The 19,408-nt window shown below is 43.2% G+C and overlaps 1 protein-coding gene across 4 annotated transcripts in view; it reads left to right on the forward strand.

Annotated features, from left to right (window-relative positions):
• Positions 1-19,408, forward strand: part of LOC106587393 (tyrosine-protein kinase Fes/Fps) — a 42,107-nt gene that overhangs the window by 18,501 nt on the left and 4,198 nt on the right. For 3 of the 4 annotated variants that reach the window (XM_014175745.3, XM_014175748.3, XM_014175746.3), the window contains 5 exons: positions 5,952-6,074; positions 7,532-7,727; positions 12,695-12,772; positions 17,935-18,144; positions 18,220-18,342. In XM_014175745.3, coding sequence (XP_014031220.1) covers positions 5,952-6,074; positions 7,532-7,727; positions 12,695-12,772; positions 17,935-18,144; positions 18,220-18,342 — 730 coding nt within the window. The remainder of the gene's footprint in view (positions 1-5,951; positions 6,075-7,531; positions 7,728-12,694; positions 12,773-17,934; positions 18,145-18,219; positions 18,343-19,408) is intronic. The other variant, XM_014175747.3, reaches the window with a different exon arrangement.

Genomic DNA, 19,408 nt, shown 5'->3' on the forward strand with positions numbered 1-19,408 from the left:
GTCCGTAGAGCTCCGAGACAGGATTGTGTCGAGGCACAGATCTGGGGAAGGGTACCAAAACATTTCTGCAGCATTGAAGGTCCCCAAGAACAGTTGCCTCCATCATTCTTAAATGGAAGAAGTTCGGAACCGCCAAGACTTCCTAGAACTGGCCGCCCGGCCAAACTGAGCAATGGCGGGATAAGGACCTTGGTCAGGGAGTTGACCAAGAACCTGATGGTCACTCTGACAGAGCTCTAGAGTTCCTCTGTGGAGATTGGAGAACCTTCCAGAAGGTCAACCATCTCTGCAGCACTCCGCCAATTAGGCCTTTATGGTAGAGTGGCCAGCCGGAAGCCACTCTTCAGTAAAAGGCACATGACAGCCCGTTTGGAGTTTGCCAAAAGGCACCTAAAGACTCTCCGATCACTAGAAACAAGATTCTCTGGTCTGATGAAACCAAGATTGAACACTTTGGCCTGAATGCTAAGTGTCACGTCTGGACTAAATCTGGCACCATCCCTACGGTGAAGCATGGTAGTGGCAGCATCAAGCTGTGGGGATGTTTTTCAGCGGCAGGGACAGGGAGACTAGTAGGATTAGAGGTCGTCTGATTAATCGGCATGGCCGATTTAATTAGGGCCGATTTCAAGTTTTCATAACAATCGGTAATCAGCATTTTAGGATGCCGATTATGGCCGAGTACATTGCATTCCACGAGGAAACTGCGTGGCAGGCTGACCACCTGTTACGTGAGTGCAGCAAGGAGCCAAGGTAAGTTGCTAGCTAGAATTTAACTTATCTTTTAAAAAACAATCAATCTAAACATAATCACTTGTTAACTACACATGGTTGATGATATTAGTAGGTTAACTAGCTTGTCCTGTGTTGCATATAATCAATGCGGTGCCTGTTAATTTATTATCGAATCACAGCCTACTTTGCCAAACGGGTGATTTAACAAAAGCACAACTGTTGCTCGAATGTACCTAACCATAAACATCAAGATTTATTTCAGCTTTTGTTTCTTTCATCACATTCCCAGTGGGTCAGAAGTTTACATACACTCAATTAGTATTTGGTAGCATTGCCTTTAAATTGTTTAATTTGGGTCAAACGTTTCGGGTAGCCTTCCACAAGCTTCCCACAATAACTTGGGTGGATTTTGGCCCATTCGTCCTGATAGAGCTGGTGTAACTGAGTCAGGTTTGTAGGCCTCATTTACATTTACGTCATTTAGCAGACGCTCTTATCTAGAGCGACTTACAAATTGGTGCATTCACCTTATGATATCCAGTGGAACAACCACTTTACAATAGTACATCTATGTATTTTTTTGGGGGGGTGGGGTGCGTTAGAAGGATTATTTTATCCTATCCCAGGTATTCCTTAAAGAGATGGGGTTTCAGGTATCTCCGGAAGGTGGTGATTGACTCCGCTGTCCTGGCATCGTGAGGGAGCTTGTTCCACCATTGGGGTGCCAGAGCAGCGAACAGTTTTAACTGGGCTAAGCGGGAACAGTGCTTCCGCAGAGGTAGGGGGGCCAGCAGGCCAGAGGTGGATGAATGCAGTGCCCTTGTTTGGGTGTAGGTACTGATCAGAGCCTGAAGGTACGGAGGTGCCGTTCCGCTCACAGCTCCGTAGGCAAGCACCATGGTCTTGTAGCAGATGCGAGCTTCAACTGGAAGCCAGTGGAGTGTGCGGAGGAGCGGGGTGACGTGAGAGAACTTGGGAAGGTTGAACACCAGACGGGCTGCGGAATTCTGGATGAGTTGTAGGTGTTTAATGGCACAGGCAGGGAGCCCCGCCAACAGCGAGTTGTAGTAATCCAGACGGGAGATGACAAGTGCCTGGATTAGGACCTGCGCCGCTTCCTGTGTAAGGCAGGGTCGTACTCTGCGAATGTTGTAGAGCATGAACCTACAGGATCGGGTCACTGCCTTGATGTTAGCGGAGAACGACAAGGTGTTGTCCATGGTCACGCCAAGGCTCTTAGCACTCTGGGAGGAGGACACAATGGAGTTGTCAACCGTGATGGCGAGATCATGGAACGGCAGTCCTTCCCCGGGAGGAAGAGCAGCTCCGTCTTGCCGAGGTTCAGCTTGAGGTGGTGATCCGTCATCCACACTGATATGTCTGCCAGACATGCAGAGATGCGATTCGCCACCTGGTTATCAGAAGGGGGAAAGGAGAAGATTAATTGTGTGTCGTCTGCGTAGCAATGATAGGAGAGACCATGTGAGGATATGACAGAGCCAAGTGACTTGGTGTATAGCGAGAATAGGAGAGGGCCTAGAACTGAGCCCTGGGGGACACCAATGGCGAGAGCACGTGGTGCGGAGACGGATTCTCGCCACGCCACCTGGTAGGAGCGACCTGTCAGGTAGGACGCAATCCAAGAGTGAGCCGCGCCGGAGATGCCCAACTCGGAGAGGGTGGAGAGGAGGATCTGATGGTTCACAGTATCAAAGGCAGCAGATAGGTCTAGAAGGATGAGAGCAGAGGAGAGAGAGAGTTAGCTTTAGCAGTGCGGAGAGCCTCCGTGACACAGAGAAGAGCTGTCTCAGTTGAATGACCAGTCTTGAAACCTGACTGATTTGGATCAAGAAGGTCATTCTGAGAGAGATAGCAAGAGAGCTGGCCAAGGACGGCACGCTCAAGAGTTTTGGAGAGAAAAGAAAGAAGGGATACTGGTCTGTAGTTGTTGACATCGGAGGGATCGATTTGTAGGTTTTTTGAGAAGGGGTGCAACTCTCGCTCTCTTGAAGACGGAAGGGATGTAGCCAGCGGTCAAGGATGAGTTGATGAGCGAGGTGAGGTAAGGGAGAAGTTCTCCGGAAATGGTCTGGAGAGGAGGGGATAGGGTCAAGCGGGCAGGTTGTTGGGCGGCCGGCCGTCACAAGTCGCAAGATTTCATCTAGAGAGAGAGGGGAGAAAGAGGTCAAAGCATAGGGTAGGGCAATGTGAGCAGGACCAGCGGTGTCGTTTGACTTAACCTCCTTGCTCGTGCACGCTTTTTCAGTTCTGCCCACAAATATTCTATGGGATTGAGGTCAGGGCTTTGTGATGGCCACTCCAATACCTTGACGTTGTCCTTAAGCCATTTTGCCACAACTTTGGAAGTATGCTTGGGGTCATTGTCCATTTGTAAGACCCATTTGCGACCAAGCTTTAACTTCCTGACTGATGGCTTGAGATGTTGCTTCAATATATGCACATAATTTTCCTGCCTCATGATGCCATCTATTTTGTGAAGTGCACCAGGCCCTCCTGCAGCAAGCATCCCCACAACATGATGCTGCTACCCCCGTGCTTCACGGTTGGGATGGTGTTCTTCGGCTTGCAAGCCTCCCCCTTTTTCCTCCAAACATAACGATGGTCATTATGGCCAAACAGTTCTATTTTTGTTTCATCAGACCATAGGACATTTCTCCAAAAAGTACGATTTTTGTCCCCATGTGCAGTTGCAAACCGTAGTCTGGCTTTTTTATGGAGGTTTTGGAGCAGTGGCTTCTTCCTTGCTGAGCGGCCTTTCAGGTTATGTCGATATAGGACTCGTTTTACTGTGGATATCGATACTTTTGTACCTGTTTCCTCCAGCATCTTCACAAGGTCCTTTGCTGTTGTTCTGGGATTGATTTGCACTTTTCTCACCAAAGTACGTTCATCTCTAGGAGACAGAACCCGTCTCCTTCCTGAGCGATATGATGGCTGCATGGTCCCACAGTGTTTATACTTGCGTACTATTGTTTGTACAGATGAACGTGGTACCTTCAGGTGTTTGGAAATTGCTCCTAGTGATGTACCAGACTTGTGGAGGTCTACAATATTTTTTCTGAGGTCTTGGCTGATTTCTTTTGATTTTCCCATGATGTCAAGCCAAGAGGCACTGAGTTTGAAGGTAGGCCTTGAAATACATCCACAGGTACACCTCCAATTGACTCAAAGTATGTCAATTAGCCTATCAGAAGCTTCTAAAGCCATGACATAATTTTCTGGAATTTTCCAAGCTGTTTAAAGGCACAGTCAACTTAGTGTATGTTAACTTCTGACCCACTGGAATTGTGATACGGGGAATTATAAGTGAAATAATCTGTCTGTAAACAATTGTTGGAAAAATGACTTGTGTCATCCACAAAGTAGATGTCTTAACTGACTTGCCAAAACTATAGTTTGTTAACAAGAAATTTGAGGAGTGGTTGAAAAATGAGCTTTAATGACTCCAAAGTGTAAACTTCCGACTTCCACTGTGTGTGTGTGTGTGTGTGTGTGTGTGTGTGTATATATATATATATTCTCTCTCTCTCTCTCTCTCTCTCTCTCTCTCTCTCTCTCTCTCTCTCTCTCTCTCTCTCTCTCTCTCTCTCTCTCTCTCTCTCTCTCTCTCTCTCACTCAAAGGTTTTAGAACACCTTCTCATTCAAGTGTTTTTATTTATTTTTACTATTTTCTACATTTAAGAATAATAGTGAAACATCAAAACTATGAAATAACACATATGAATGAAATCATGTATTATAAGTGTTAAACAAATCTAAATATATTTTGTATTTGAGGTTCTTCAAATAATCGCCTTGATGACTGCTTTCCACACTCTTGACATTGTCTCAACCAGGTTCACCTGGAATGCTTTTCCAACAGTCTTGAAGGAGTTCCCACATATGCTGAGCAGTTGTTGGTTGTGTTTCCTTCACTCTGCGGCCCAACTCATCCCAAACCATCTCAATTTGGTTGAGGTCAGGGGGTTGTGGAGGCCAGGTCATCTGATGCAGCACTCAATCACTATCCTTCTTGGTAAAATAGCCCTTACACAGCCTGGAGGTGTGTTGGGTCATTTTCCTGTTGGAAAACAAATGATAGTCCTACTAATCCCAAAACCGGATGGGATGGCGTATCTCTGCAGAATGCTGTGGTAGCCATGGTGGTTCAGTGTGTCTTGAATTCTAAATAAATCACAGACAGCATCACCAGCAAAGCACACCCACACCATAACACCCCCTCCTCCATGCTTTATGGTGGGAAATACACATGCGGAGATCATCCGTTCACCCACACGGTGGTTGGAACCAAAAATCTCCAAGCAATTATTTTCTTATTGGTGTCCTTTTGAAGTGGTTTCTTTTCAGCAATTCGACCATGAAGGCCTTATTCAGAATACCACATACCTTGTCATAACACAACTGATTAGCTCAAACCTATTAAGAAGGAAATAAATTCAACACAAATTCACTTTTAAGAAGGAACACCTTCTTGGCTCAAACGCATTCAGGAAAGAAATTCCACAAATTAACTTTTAACGAGGGACACCTGTTAACTGAAATGCATTCCAGGTGATTACCTCATGAAGCTGGTTGAGATAATGGCAAGAGTGTGCAACGCTGTCATCAAGGCAATGGGTGGCTACTTTGAAGAATCTCAAATATAAAATATATTTTGATTTGTTTAACACTTTCTTTTTTTGTTACTACATGATTCCATATGTGTTATTTCACAGTTTTGATGTCTTCACTATTATTCTACTAGAAAATATATATATATTTTTTAAAGACCTGTAATGATATATATATATACATACATACACACACACACACACACACACACACACACACACACACACACACAACCGTTCAAAAGTTTGGGGTCACTTAGAAATGCCCTTGTTTTTGAAAGAAAAGCACATTTTTGTCCATTTAAAATAACATCAAATTGATCAGAAATACAGTGTAGACATTGTTAATGTTTTAAGTAACTATTGTAGCTGGAAACGGCAGATTTTTTTATGGAATATCTACATAGGCGTACAGAGACCCCATTATCAGCAACCATCACTCCTGTGTTCCAATGCCACATTGTGTTAGCTAATCCAAGTTGATCATTTTAAAAGGCGCACACACACACACACAATCTCAACACGAACAACACATTTCACCCCTTCGTCCCCCTTCTCTCCCCATGTCTCTACCCCTCTACCAGGTTGACTGCAGTGGAAGAGGAACTGCTGTCTCTTGCTGGTAATGTGGTTTCCCAACAGGCCTCAGTCAACCAGCTGGAGTTGGAGCTGGAGGCAGAGGAAGAGGGCATCAAACGGGGTCAGAGGTGAGGCGATATCCACAGGTACTGGAAGGTCCAACTTTACATGGGCAAGCATACTTGGTAATCATTTAGGCAGATATAGTGTAATTACATAGTACTTACAGCTGTTATACCTGATAATATGGTAATTTATCCTGGGTAAACAGAATAGAATTCTATTTTTATGGTCTGAACCAGGATAAAGTTGGCTCTGGCAGTACCAAACCACCATCTTCACCAACACTGACTGGGAAAAAAAGAGTAATGAATTTTGCCATTGATCTGTGCACATATTTTTGCAGTGTGTTGCTGTATCTCCTCTCAACGGTGGTGTTCATCTGCAAGCAGTCTCCTATCAGAGTAGTTTAGGCTGCTCTCCTCTCTGCTATGGCTGGCTAAGCTGGCTGCTCTCTGGGGGACAGACTCACTATGCCTTATGAATATAACATGGTGATATGAGGAGACTTTTCAAGCTTCTCTCATTTGTCTTGGTTTAGATGCCTGTCCGCTGTTATTAGAAGTTACTAATAAGCTCTTAGTGCATAGATGGAGCAGCTGTGTTGACTGACACTAGCCTAATGTTCACTGGTGCCAAGGGAAACATGCTTCTCCTTAAGGAGTCATGGGTTTGATGAAACACTTTGGAAATCAACAGAGACAGACGGGAGTGACTGAATGCTTCCTTGATTAGTAAAGAACTCTTTTACCCAAGTGGTGATGTTAGTTAATGTAGCAGTGCAATATTTGAAAGCTAAGTAAGGAAGAATTTTGTCCACAAATATACCGACATTTCTATTATATGTAAAAGTTTATGATTAGTGAATGCCATAATGTAGTTATATATTTTTACAAAGACATTTTAGCTGTCGCGCTGGCTGTTCAGTTCGAACAGATTCACAAATCATGGGAATTTGTCACACTATGAAGACGTCTCCCTCTAAGGCACGTGTTGCATGGCAATCTCCCTGCACTTGCCTGGGCTGGTCTGCTCCCGCCATGGCTAAAGCCAGTGTGAGAAACGGGCTAACAAACATTTGTGCTATGAACTAAATAAATATGCACTCTGACCCAGAAAACCTCTTCACTAGGTGATAGTGTTGCTAGACAAAGCAAGGAAAGTGAACTTCAAACGTGATGTAGTATTATTGGAATTTGCAGCTGTTGTTAAGTAATACATCTGCTACCTTCTGACATGACTTACTGCATCTTTAATCCTACTTCTCCCATATAGAATATCTCATTTAAACTATACTGTTGGTGAGTGCCCTGCGGAAGTGATATGGCTAAGGTGTAGGAGATGGGCCAGTTAACCAGCCTTCTTGTGTAAAACCATCGGGCATGTCAGTTATGCTGTAAATATATTGACAGTGAGGCGAAAGTCAATGGAATTGTTGCTATATGTTGAAATGGAAACACATTGTTCCACATTGTTATCACAATGCTTTAATTGATGAGCTGACAGGCTGCTCCTCTCTCTGCAGGGTTTACCAGTTCAGTAAGAGGCATGCGCTGGAGGAGAGCCGACAGCAGGTGATGCTGTCCCTGGGAGCTAGAACCAGGCTGGAGGCCCAGAGGTTGCTGCTGAAGGGGAAGCTGGAATGGCTGGGATCCAGTGAACCCCCACCTGCCCTGGGGCTGGAAGAGGACCGTACCTCCCTCTCCTCCATCACCTCTAGTGTAGGTCTCCTCTCTCTCCCTCAAACACACGCACACACACCCTCTGTATATCTGATCCCTGCCACTCATCTGAAAGAGATACTATGCTTCCTGTGGTTGAGATTATCTCTGTCCCTTGCGTCTGTTTCATTGACTTGTCTCCCATGGGAACCTGACCTGTGATTGCATTCATTGTGTAAGCTCTTGTAAAACATGTTGTTATTGGCTCTTGTTTGTTTCTAGTTCTCCATTGTGTGTTCAGAGTTCAGGTTCTACTCATTCATTATCATATGTGATTGTTGTGTACTTTAGTTTGTTAGCTTGGTAGTTCGCTGCTTTCTAAGTTCTACAAATACATCATCACTAAAACATGAATGTACTGTGGGCTTATGAAAATCACTGAGCGATCTATAAAAGCTTTTGAAATCCCATTGTTTTGAAACAGAAAGAAATTAAACAAAAGGTTAATTGGTTTGTCGTCCCCTCTATACACACACAGTAGTTCCAGATGACTAAAGTGAATTGCATAAATGTTCCCACGCAGGTTGTGTTGTAACCCTGGTGTTATGGGCATTTGTAAAATGCCACCATGTAAAAAGCCACACGAGCACTAAAATGTGAAGTTCATTGGAGCGCATCAAATTTGCTGTCAAATGAAAGCTGAGTCTATTTTTACAAAGGCATGTATAACGTGTTTAACCATTTTCCATCCTAAATATTAGGAATAAGCAAAGGCTGCTAAAGATGGCTAAATAGCCATAATACTGCTAAATGGTTACCTGGACTATCTGCATTGACCCTATCTTGCACTGACTCTATGCACACTCACAATACTATATACAGTTGAAGTCGGGAGTTTACATACACTTAGGTTGGAGTCATTAAAACTCATTTTTCAACCACTCCACAAATTTCTTGTTAACAAACTATAGTTTTGGCAAGTCGATTAGGACATCTACTTTGTGCATGACACAAGTAATTTTTCCAACAATTGTTTACAGACAGATTATTTCACTTATAATTCACTGTATCACAATTCCAGTGGGTCAGAAGTTTACATATACACTAAGTTGACTGTGCCTTTTAAACAGTTTGGAAAATTCCAGAAAATGATGTCATGGCTTTAGAAGCTTCTGATAGGCTAATTGACATACTTTGAATCAATTGGAGTTGTACCTGTTGATGTATTTCAAGGCCTACCTTCAAACTCAGTGCCTCTTGGCTTGACATCATGGGAAAATCAAAAGAAATCAGCCAAGACCTCAGAAAAAATATTGTAGACCTCCACAAGTCTGGTACATCACTAGGAGCAATTTCCAAACACCTGAAGGTACCACGTTCATCTGTACAAACAATAGTACGCAAGTATAAACACTGTGGGACCATGCAGCCATCATATCGCTCAGGAAGGAGACGGGTTCTGTCTCCTAGAGATTAATGTACTTTGGTGCGAAAAGTGCAAATCAATCCCAGAACAACAGCAAAGGACCTTGTGAAGATGCTGGAGGAAACGGGTACAAAAGTATTTATATCCACAGTAAAACGAGTCCTATATCGACATATCCTGAAAGGCCGCTCAGCAAGGAAAAAAACACTGCTCCAAAACCGCCATGAAATAGCCAGATTGCACATGGGGACAAAGATGGTACTTTTTGGAGAAATGTCCTCTGATCTGATGAAACAAAAATAGAACTGTTTGGCCGTAATTACCATCGTTATGTTTGGAGGAAAAAGGGGGAGGCTTGCAAGCCAAAGAACACCATCCCAACCGTGAAGCACGGGGGTGGCAGCATCATGTTGTGGGGGTGCTTTGCTGCAGGAGGGACTGGTGCACTTCACAAAATAGATGGCATCATGAGGAAAGAAAATTATGTGGATATATTGAAGCAACATCTCAAGACATCAGTCAGGAAGTAAAGCTTGGTCGCAAATGGGTCTTCCAAATGGACAATGACCCCAAGCATACTTCCAAAGTTGTGTCAAAATGGCATAAGGACAACGTCAAGGTATTGGAGTGACCATAACAAAGCCCTGACCTCAATCCTATAGAAAATGTGTGGTCAGAACTGAAAAAGCGTGTGCCAGCAAGGAGGCCTACAAACCTGACTCAATTACACCAGCTCTGTCAGGACGACTTGGCCAAAATCCACCCAACTTATTGTGGGAAGCTTGTGGAAGGTTACCCGAATTGTTTGACCCAAGTTAAACAATTTAAAGGCAATGCTACCGAATACTAATTGAGTGTATGTGAACTTCTGACCCACTGGGAATGTGATGAAAGAAATAAAAGCTGAAATAAATCATTCTCTCTACTATTATTCTGACATTTCACATTCTCAAAATAAAGTGTTGATCTTTACTGACCTAAGACAGGGAATTTTTACTAGGATTAAATGTCAGGAATTGTGAAAAACTGAGTTTAAATATATTTGGCTAGTGTATGTGAACTTCTGTATACAACTGTATACACACTATGTATAGAGTCACCCACAAACATTACACTGACAGTCTCACTCAAACCCACACACATTCAAATACACTACATATACACACACACACACACACACGCGCCATACACACATAATTTCACAATCATCATATGCTGCTACTGTTTTTAATTTTACTCTTCTTATTATCTATTCGAATGCCTATTCACTTCACCCTGCCTTCATGTACACATCTAACTCAAATACCTTGTACCCCTGCTCAGTGACATGGTAGTGGTACTCCCTTTATTCAGCTTTATTCTTGTGTTACTATTTGTATTTTTCTTATTTTCTTATTTTTAAGTGTGCATCGTTGGGAAGAGCTCCTGAGATAGAGTTTCACGATAAAGTCTATACGTGACAAATACAAATTGATTGAGTACAGTAAAGGAAAGTAGAGTATAGGTCAGTACTGTATTTTACTGTACAGTAGAGTTTAGTACAGTAGAGCACAGTATAATTTACTGTATAGTCCTATACTGTACTGAACTCTACTCTGCTGCACTGTACTCTGTGCTAAATTGTGATGTACAAACTTGTGAAACATAGACGTCTATGATTGGTACAGATTTGGTGTGGTCCGGACCAACCAAATTTCGTCTTGTTTTGGGCCGGCGCTCATTAGAATAGCCAGTATGTAGAATAATACCCAAACATGCAAAGGAGGATATAAAATGTTTCTAACTTTTGTGTACCTATTCAGGATACATCACCATGAAGAGAATGCCATTCATGATTATGCATTTCTGTATAGTACAGTTCAGGTACCCATGATGTCATTATGATACCATCACTCTTACCGGGTGGTAATCCACTTCACTTACTGTGGTTCAATATCCAAAATATAAAAAAATGTCAAACTCAAGGTATCATGTTATAGCTGACACCCCAATCTTTCTGCAAACTTCTTTGAATCTCAATTTGGAGTAGATATTTAAGTTTTCGGAAAAACGTGGTCACATAAAAAAAACAGAGGGAGATTTTACCGTCATTCTGTTAACAAACTTTACATCTGTACTGTTCTTCGAGTAATTGTGTTTTTGTAAAATTCTGTGGAAATGTTTAAAAGTACTGCTTGTGCATAGAGTTGTATGACTTGTTTAACTTTGCAATCAATGGTTTTTGTTTGGCATACTTTGAAAGTAAAAAATCTCAGCGTCATTCTGCTACCGTGGAATTGCCCTTATGTAACCTTCCAGTTCAACTAGAAGGCATCTGAACTACAGACTGACTCAACCAGTCTGTTCTGTACTGAGGACAACCTATCCTCCTGTCGCGTTCAGATACAACCAGTCTGTTCTGTACTGAGGACAACCTATCCTCCTGTCGCGTTCAGATACAACCAGTCTGTTCTGTACTGAGGACAAACTATCCTCCTGTCGCGTTCAGATACAACCAGTCTGTTCTGTACTGAGGACAACCTATCCTCCTGTCGCGTTCAGATACAACCAGTCTGTTCTGTACTGAGGACAACCTATCCTCCTGTCTCGTTCAGATACAACCAGTCTGTTCTGTACTGAGGACAACCTATCCTCCTGTCTCGTTCAGATACAACCAGTCTGTTCTGTACTGAGGACAACCTATCCTCCTGTCTCGTTCAGATACAACCAGTCTGTTCTGTACTGAGGACAACCTATCCTCCTGTCTCGTTCAGATACAACCAGTCTGTTCTGTACTGAGGACAACCTATCCTCCTGTCTCGTTCAGATACAACCAGTCTGTTCTGTACTGAGGACAACCTATCCTCCTGTCTCGTTCAGACACAACCAGTCTGTTCTGTACTGAGGACAACCTATCCTCCTGTCTCGTTCAGACACAACCAGTCTGTTCTGTACTGAGGACAACCTATCCTCCTGTCTCGTTCAGACACAACCAGTCTGTTCTGTACTGAGGACAACCTATCCTCCTGTCTCGTTCAGATACAACCAGTCTGTTCTGTACTGAGGACAACCTATCCTCCTGTCTCGTTCAGATACAACCAGTCTGTTCTGTACTGAGGACAACCTATCCTCCTGTCTCGTTCAGATACAACCATCTCTATTGAAACAGAGGCATGATTGAGGATCTTGGTGCTTTGCGTACTTTGCTGTCTGTCATGGTGTTGACTCAAGTGCATTCCTACACCCATTTTCATAGCGCTGTTTTATCCAGTTCCACCCTAAAGCAAACAAGTTTTTTTCTTCTTTGACATTCTCCACTCATCATGTTTGTAATTTTTTGTAACATTCTCTCCTCTGTGGATTATGTTGTGTTTCTGAGTGCTGTTACATGTTGTTATTATTAACACAGGTACTGGTGGTGATGAGCCTTCCTAAAAGAGAGGTTGATGATGGTTGTGCTCTGTGTTGTTATTATTAACACAGGTACTGGTGGTGATGAGCCTTCCTAAAAGAGAGGTTGATGATGGTTGTGCTCTGTGTTGTTATTATTAACACAGGTACTGGTGGTGATGAGCCTTCCTAAAAGAGAGGTTGATGATGGTTGTGCTCTGTGTTGTTTCAGGAGAGGGACGGCCTCAGAAACCTCAGTGTGGACGGCATCATAAGCCATTTTAGCGGCCTGTTCAAACCCAAATACACGGTCAGTGATGTAACATACACAGTCAGTGTTCAGAAATAGTCAGCTATGGTCATACATAGTACACAGTTATGGTCATACCAGTGATGCAGCATAGACAATCTGTTATTTTCATACTATAGTCATTCATTGTCAGTGAGGCATCATTGTGATCACCCTGTCACAGATGGACCTGTTCTGTTTTCACCCACCTGCTGCCTTTGATTTATCTGTCTCTGTCTATTCAAACAACTCAAGTCAGACAGTCAAACAGTTCCCTTGTCAAACAGCGATTGGCCGTGTTTTCTCTGTAAGCCTAACTGTTCAGAGTAGGACTCCAGTTGTGAAACGCCTTGTTTCTCATCTGGCTTTCCTCTTTTTTACCTATCTTCTCTCTAGAGATGTGTCACAATGTTGTAGTATGCCTTATCTTGTCATCTGAACAGTAGTATCTTTTTGAATTGGCGCCATGTTGTCTGTAGTAAAAAGAAAATGACTAGGTATCCATTAGTGGTGCAACGGATCACAAAACTCATGGTTCAGATCGGATCACGGTTTTGAGTCGCGGATCTGATCATTTTTCGGATCAGCCAAAAAAAAACGGGGGGGCAAATATAACTTTGCTTTCCATTTATTACTTAAAGAACAGTTAAAGCAAGGAACTTTTCAATGTTTAAATAAAATATTCAATACTCAATTGTTAAATTAAAAAGTGCAATATGAGGCATGATACCTAATTCATTTGAACAATAGTGAATGAAAAATAGCCTGTGTCCACATCATCAAAAACAAGTACAACAAGAAAGCAAAGCAGACCTGAGCTTATAACTTCAAATTATTTTTCAAAAAGATGAGGATGTCTACATTTTGTGGGGAGAGGGTAGACCTCCTTTACAGTCACTATGTCCCCTGATGTGGAGAACACCTTCTCGCTGGGTACTGAAGTGCCAGGCACAGCCAGGTAGCATCTTGCCGTCATGGCAATGTGAGGGTATTTACACTTATTGATTTTCCACCATGCCAGTGGATGACCATCCACTGGAATGCCACTTCCTGCCTTGTAGGATGCCACCTCCTCTTGATGGTGTTGGCAAATGTCTTGCCTGTGTCCTTGCTCGCAAAGGTCTCCCCGAAAAGCTCCTTCATGGCCAAATGATTTTGTGGAGGAGATGCCTCTGAGTCTGCTCCTGTCAGCTCTAGAACTATAATTGTGGCAATAACATTTAATAAAAGCCATTATTATTCCAAATAAAAACTGGATGATTCCAATAGCATAGACTAAGATTTGACTGCAGTATATTTATTATTGAAGTAATTCACTCTTTTTTTTTTTTTACCTCTTCAGTGGCCACAATCTCAGTGGTGAGATCACTGTATGTCCTCCGGTGAAGGGCAGGGTCTAGGTGAGACAGGGACTTGAACCTTGGATCCAGTGCAGTAGATCTATGAAGGTAGTCCTGTACATTAAGGGGGTATCTGGGCTTCAGGTCCTCTCTAATGGCAGCCTTCACATCTCTAGTGATGGTGCTGTCTTCCTCACTTGGGGCCATGGATTGTAGAATCCTTGTTTTCAGAGGTAGGATCATGGACACAGACGGCCACTTTCAGGTCATCGGATAAGGTGACGATGTCTTTCTTTTTTTTCAGGGTCTTGTCAGTCAGTGCAGAGTATACAGCTGCCTGCTGCTCAAGATAGCGCTCCAACATGTCATAAGTGGAATTCCATCTTGTTGTGACATGGTGTATGAGCTTGTGGGTCGGTAGCTGTAGCATTTCTTGCTTGTTCTTAAGCACATGAGCGGCTGGAAAAAGGAAACCACCTTCCTGATCCTCCCAAGGAGGCGGTCCATCTGGTTCACTGAGACTCCACTTTGGGATGCTAAATTGATCACATGTGCAAAGCAAGCTATCTGTGGCCCCAGTCCAGCTTCTATCACTGCATTTACTTGGTTCTTGGCATTATCTGTGGTGATTGGGATATTGCCATTGGGCCTCTCTAGCTTCCACTCTGCTACTGCTCCTAGCAGTTCCTGCGCCAGATTTGTGCCTGTGTGACTCTCGTAGAGGGGGCGTGTCTGTAGCACCAGACTTCGCATCTCCCACTCCTCTGTGGTGCAGTGAGCAGTCACAATCACGTAGCTTTCCGTTGCCCAGGAGGTCCACCCGTCTGTGGTGAAGGCAACAGAGGATGCCTTGGATAATTCGTCAGCAATTTTGTTATTTTCCTGTTCATAAAGATCTGGCACGATCTTCACACTGAAGTGGGTGCGCGAGGGGATTTCGTAGCGTGGCTCAAGCACTTTCACCATATTGTAACGACCCTGGGTTATAAGCGCGGATATCGACTCTGCCGCTCGAGCATGCTTTTGGGGCTCAGTCGATAGCGCGCTGGACTTCGGGCTAGAAGGTCGAGGGTTAGAGACCTGCTCCCTGCCTGTTTCATTACAATATTTTGAAACCCTTTGTTTTCCACAACAGAGTATGGCCTCAGGTCTAAAGCGGTAAACATCCCAATAGATTTGGTGATGGTTCTGATGATTCTGCAGCAAAGGGCTGCTTAAATGTCGCGGTGAGAAGTTGTTGTCTCTGACACACCAGGGTGATGACGCTTTAAATGTGTGGCCATGCTCCATGTATTTCCATGATCATACGGCTTTCTTGTGGCACAATGCCTACACACCGTAATGGTGTTGTCCACCACCCTTCTTCCGTCATCATATTTGACAGGGAAGCCAAAATGCTCCCATACATGAGACTTAAATGAAGCGGGAGGCTTTTCCAGTTCTTCAGCTCCTCCGCTATCCATGGCTGTCACTGCTCTTTTTTCTTCTTTGCTTTTTGTAACGCGATTATCCAGGATTGATTCGTTGAGATTCAACATGCCCCGTTCACGTGAACAGTACACACAACCGCTTTAAAACAAATCAACCTTCAGGCTTCAGAGTAAAACACATCTGTCTTGTCTTTATCTTTTCACTGCAACTCTGCATTGAGATTTAGGGAATTATTACTTTGAAAAGTAACAGCGGCAGTAAAACTGTATTTCACACAGGGGCGAAAATCTGAAATCCACTTTGGAGGGGACAATTACATGACATTTTCTCAAGAGCAATTCCTGAGGGGGACACCAAAAGTAATGCTGTAACACATAGCCTACATTGTAATATGGTAAATGTATATTGAGGAACCAAAGAAATAAGGTGTTTGCCATACTCCTAACTACCGGTACCCAAAACTACACAACTAATCACAACAGCAATACCATTGCCTTTAACAAATCATAGTTCAGTCACCAGTTTAAGTTGAGAGTGGGGGTATCCATGGCATTTTCCAATTATGTTCCTATTTTACAAGTCAAAAAAATGTAGAACCTTTCATAATGTTGCCAAACAAAGACTCAACAAACTTACCTGAGACTCCCTGTCTCTGCCAGTCTGTCCCTGCATATCTGTCCCCAACTCTGCTGTCTGTGTGCCATCTGTTGCCTGCTCTGCCTAATGACATCATTGTGAAACATTTCCATTAGAATTTCATTTCTTTCTTATGAACATTTTATCAACTAGTCTTTGAGATATTAGGCTACTAGGGTTCTTACTATGCGTGTTGGTGTATTGAAAAATACTCTGATGTCCGTCTTTTATTTTTCTGCCATTTTTCTACCTGGCTGGCTGGCTGGCTACACACACAGTGTGTAGGTTATTTACAGTAGGAGATGGGCTTCTATCATATTCAATCATTCTATTTGGGCTTCGATCTAAAAGGTAGCTAGCAAATGTGAAACGGATTAAAATGACAAGAGTTGACAGCTGTATGAGTTCACCATTTACACAACATATGCTGCAACCTTTTGTAATTTTAATAGTTTGTTTCATATTGGCTGGCTTCCAACAATAGCTGAATTTGCAAAGCTAGCGAGTACCAATTCAGTTTCAGTGGTGTTTGCTATAATCTTTGCTACCCGGGTTAAATAAAGGTGAAATAAAATAAATAAATAAAAGTTCCCTTGCGACAATTTAGCGTTTGCAACGAGACCATTAAATATATTTAAGACATTGGTAGAAGAGAGTGTAGTTCTGTTCAGTTTGGACTTCAGTTTATCGCTAACCTTATCACAGGGACTTTGAAGCACTAACTTACATCATCTGCATGCTGATTCCATCTTTGACGACGCCACATACATTGAATAGGTACTAGCTAGCTTAATAGTTAATATTTGCGCGCTAGCTCTGCATATTCAGCTAGTGTGTGTGTGTGTGCGCGATTGACTGGATGAACCTCACGGCAGTTACGTGCAAACTAAGGAACTGGCAGTGGATCAAACCATTGTGAGGCAAAGGGCGGGTGGGTCGCAATCTTTTGAAACTTAAAAACGCGCTATTAATTGTCTATAATCAGCACAATTGCTTTCATTGCATATTATTAATATTATTTAAATTACATAGTTATGTTTCAGTGATATATTGGGGGGGACAAATCATATTTTTCCCAGGATGGGGGTTCGTGTGTCCCCCGTCCCCCCCGGGATTTATGCCCCTGATTTCACACTAAACTTTGCAATTAATCCGCGGTTCACATGTGTGCCGAACCGTGGGGGTGATCCGAATCACGGACCAACTACAGTCCGTTACACCACTAGTATCCATGTGTGTGGTTTTTAGAGATATATGGTATTGAGCAGTGCATTTTGTATCTCCTGATCAATGTAGTTTGGAGCTGTATCTTCCTTGTATCTAGTCTCCTTAGCAGTGTATTGTTACCCTGTCTATGTATTCTTCTGTGATGTAGTGGTAACAAAGTTGGTGGGTAAACTCTGATCGCGTTTGTGGTGAAAAAAGTAACCCTTCCTATTCTTTAATTTTTGCATTTTTCCGCAAAAGGTGTGTAAACTGTTGGGCAAAAAAAAGATGTAAACTGTGTTGACTTGTTTACTCTCCACTACACCACTGGATGCACTTTAGTAGTATTTGTTCCCCTGTGCTGAATCTCATCTAGAGATACACGTGTGAGACTCATCTCAAACCGCACTAAAGTACATCCAGTGGTGTAGCCAAACCGCATCTCAAACCGCACTAATCTCCCATTGAAATCAATCTATGGTTTATGAATGAGTCTCACAGTGGGCACTCCATGCCCAGGTCCCTCCTTACCTGGCCCCTCATTGACCTTGCTGTGTGAATCCCCTCCAGGTGCCCCCTGCCCTGTCCCCAGTCCCAGAGGTAGAGCGCCCCCTGGAGCAGCAGAACTGGTACCACGGAGTCATCCCCAGGCTGGAAGTCCAGGAGCTGCTGACGAGTGATGGAGACTTTCTGGTCAGACAGAGTCAGGGCAAACAGGAGTATGTCCTCTCTGTCCACTGGGATGGCTCTTGCAGGCACTTCCTTATCCAGAGCACAGACGTGAGTGAGTGAGTGTGTATTTACAATATGATCATGTCTGTACAGTTTGTATGGTTATAAAGTGTGTGTGTTTAGAATATGTACCGCCTGGATGGAGAGCGATTCCACACCGTTCCCATGCTGATGAACCACCTGGTCTCGTCACACCAACATGTCACCAAGAGGTCCGACATTGTCCTGAAGAGACCTGTCCTAAAGGTAACGCTTCTCTCTCACTCACTCACTCACTGGTCAACTGTAATATATTTTAGATCCTGTTTTACCTTTGTTGAAAAGTCCCTTGTTTTATCGTGTTTAATTCAAGGTTCCCCAATGCTTTATTTGTCTAAGTATTTCTTAAATATTCATGTAATTAGTTTAACTTACCTAAATAAGGATTAAATTACATTCCCACATGTTTAGTTATCTTTCTCGGGTAGTTCTGTAATAACAATTTTACCTTTAATTTATCTGGGAGTTATACTGGAACCATGTCTCTTTTACAGATGATTTACATACAATTTCATCTCAGATGGTGTTCTCATTCTGTCCTTGGCAGGATTACAGTAAAAACCCTCAGCTGCCCTTCTCATTCTGTCCTTGGCAGGATTACAGTAAAAACCCTCAGCTGCCCTTCTCATTCTGTCCTTGGTAGGATTACAGTAAAAACCCTCAGCTGCCCTTCTCATTCTGTCCTTGGCAGGATTACAGTAAAAACCCTCAACTGCCCTTCTCATTCTGTCCTTGGCAGGATTACAGTAAAAACCCTCAGCTGCCCTTCTCATTCTGTCCTTGGCAGGATTACAGTAAAAACCCTCAACTGCCCTTCTCATTCTGTCCTTGGCAGGATTACAGTAAAAACCCTCAACTGCCCTTCTCATTCTGTCCTTGGCAGGATTACAGTAAAAACCCTCAACTGCCCTTCTCATTCTGTCCTTGGCAGGATTACAGTAAAAACCCTCAACTGCCCTTCTCATTCTGTCCTTGGCAGGATTACAGTAAAAACCCTCAGCTGCCCTTCTCATTCTGTCCTTGGCAGGATTACAGTAAAAACCCTCAGCTGCCCTTCTCATTCTGTCCTTGGCAGGATTACAGTAAAAACCCTCAGCTGCCCTTCTCATTCTGTCCTTGGCAGGATTACAGTAAAAACCCTCAGCTGCCCTTCTCATTCTGTCCTTGGCAGGATTACAGTAAAAACCCTCAGCTGCCCTTCTCATTCTGTCCTTGGCAGGATTACAGTAAAAACCCTCAGCTGCCCTTCTCATTCTGTCCTTGGCAGGATTAC

This window comes from Salmo salar, chromosome 26, assembly GCF_965601325.2.
Source record: "Salmo salar chromosome 26, fSalSal1, whole genome shotgun sequence".
Taxonomy (NCBI): Eukaryota; Metazoa; Chordata; class Actinopteri; order Salmoniformes; family Salmonidae; genus Salmo; species Salmo salar.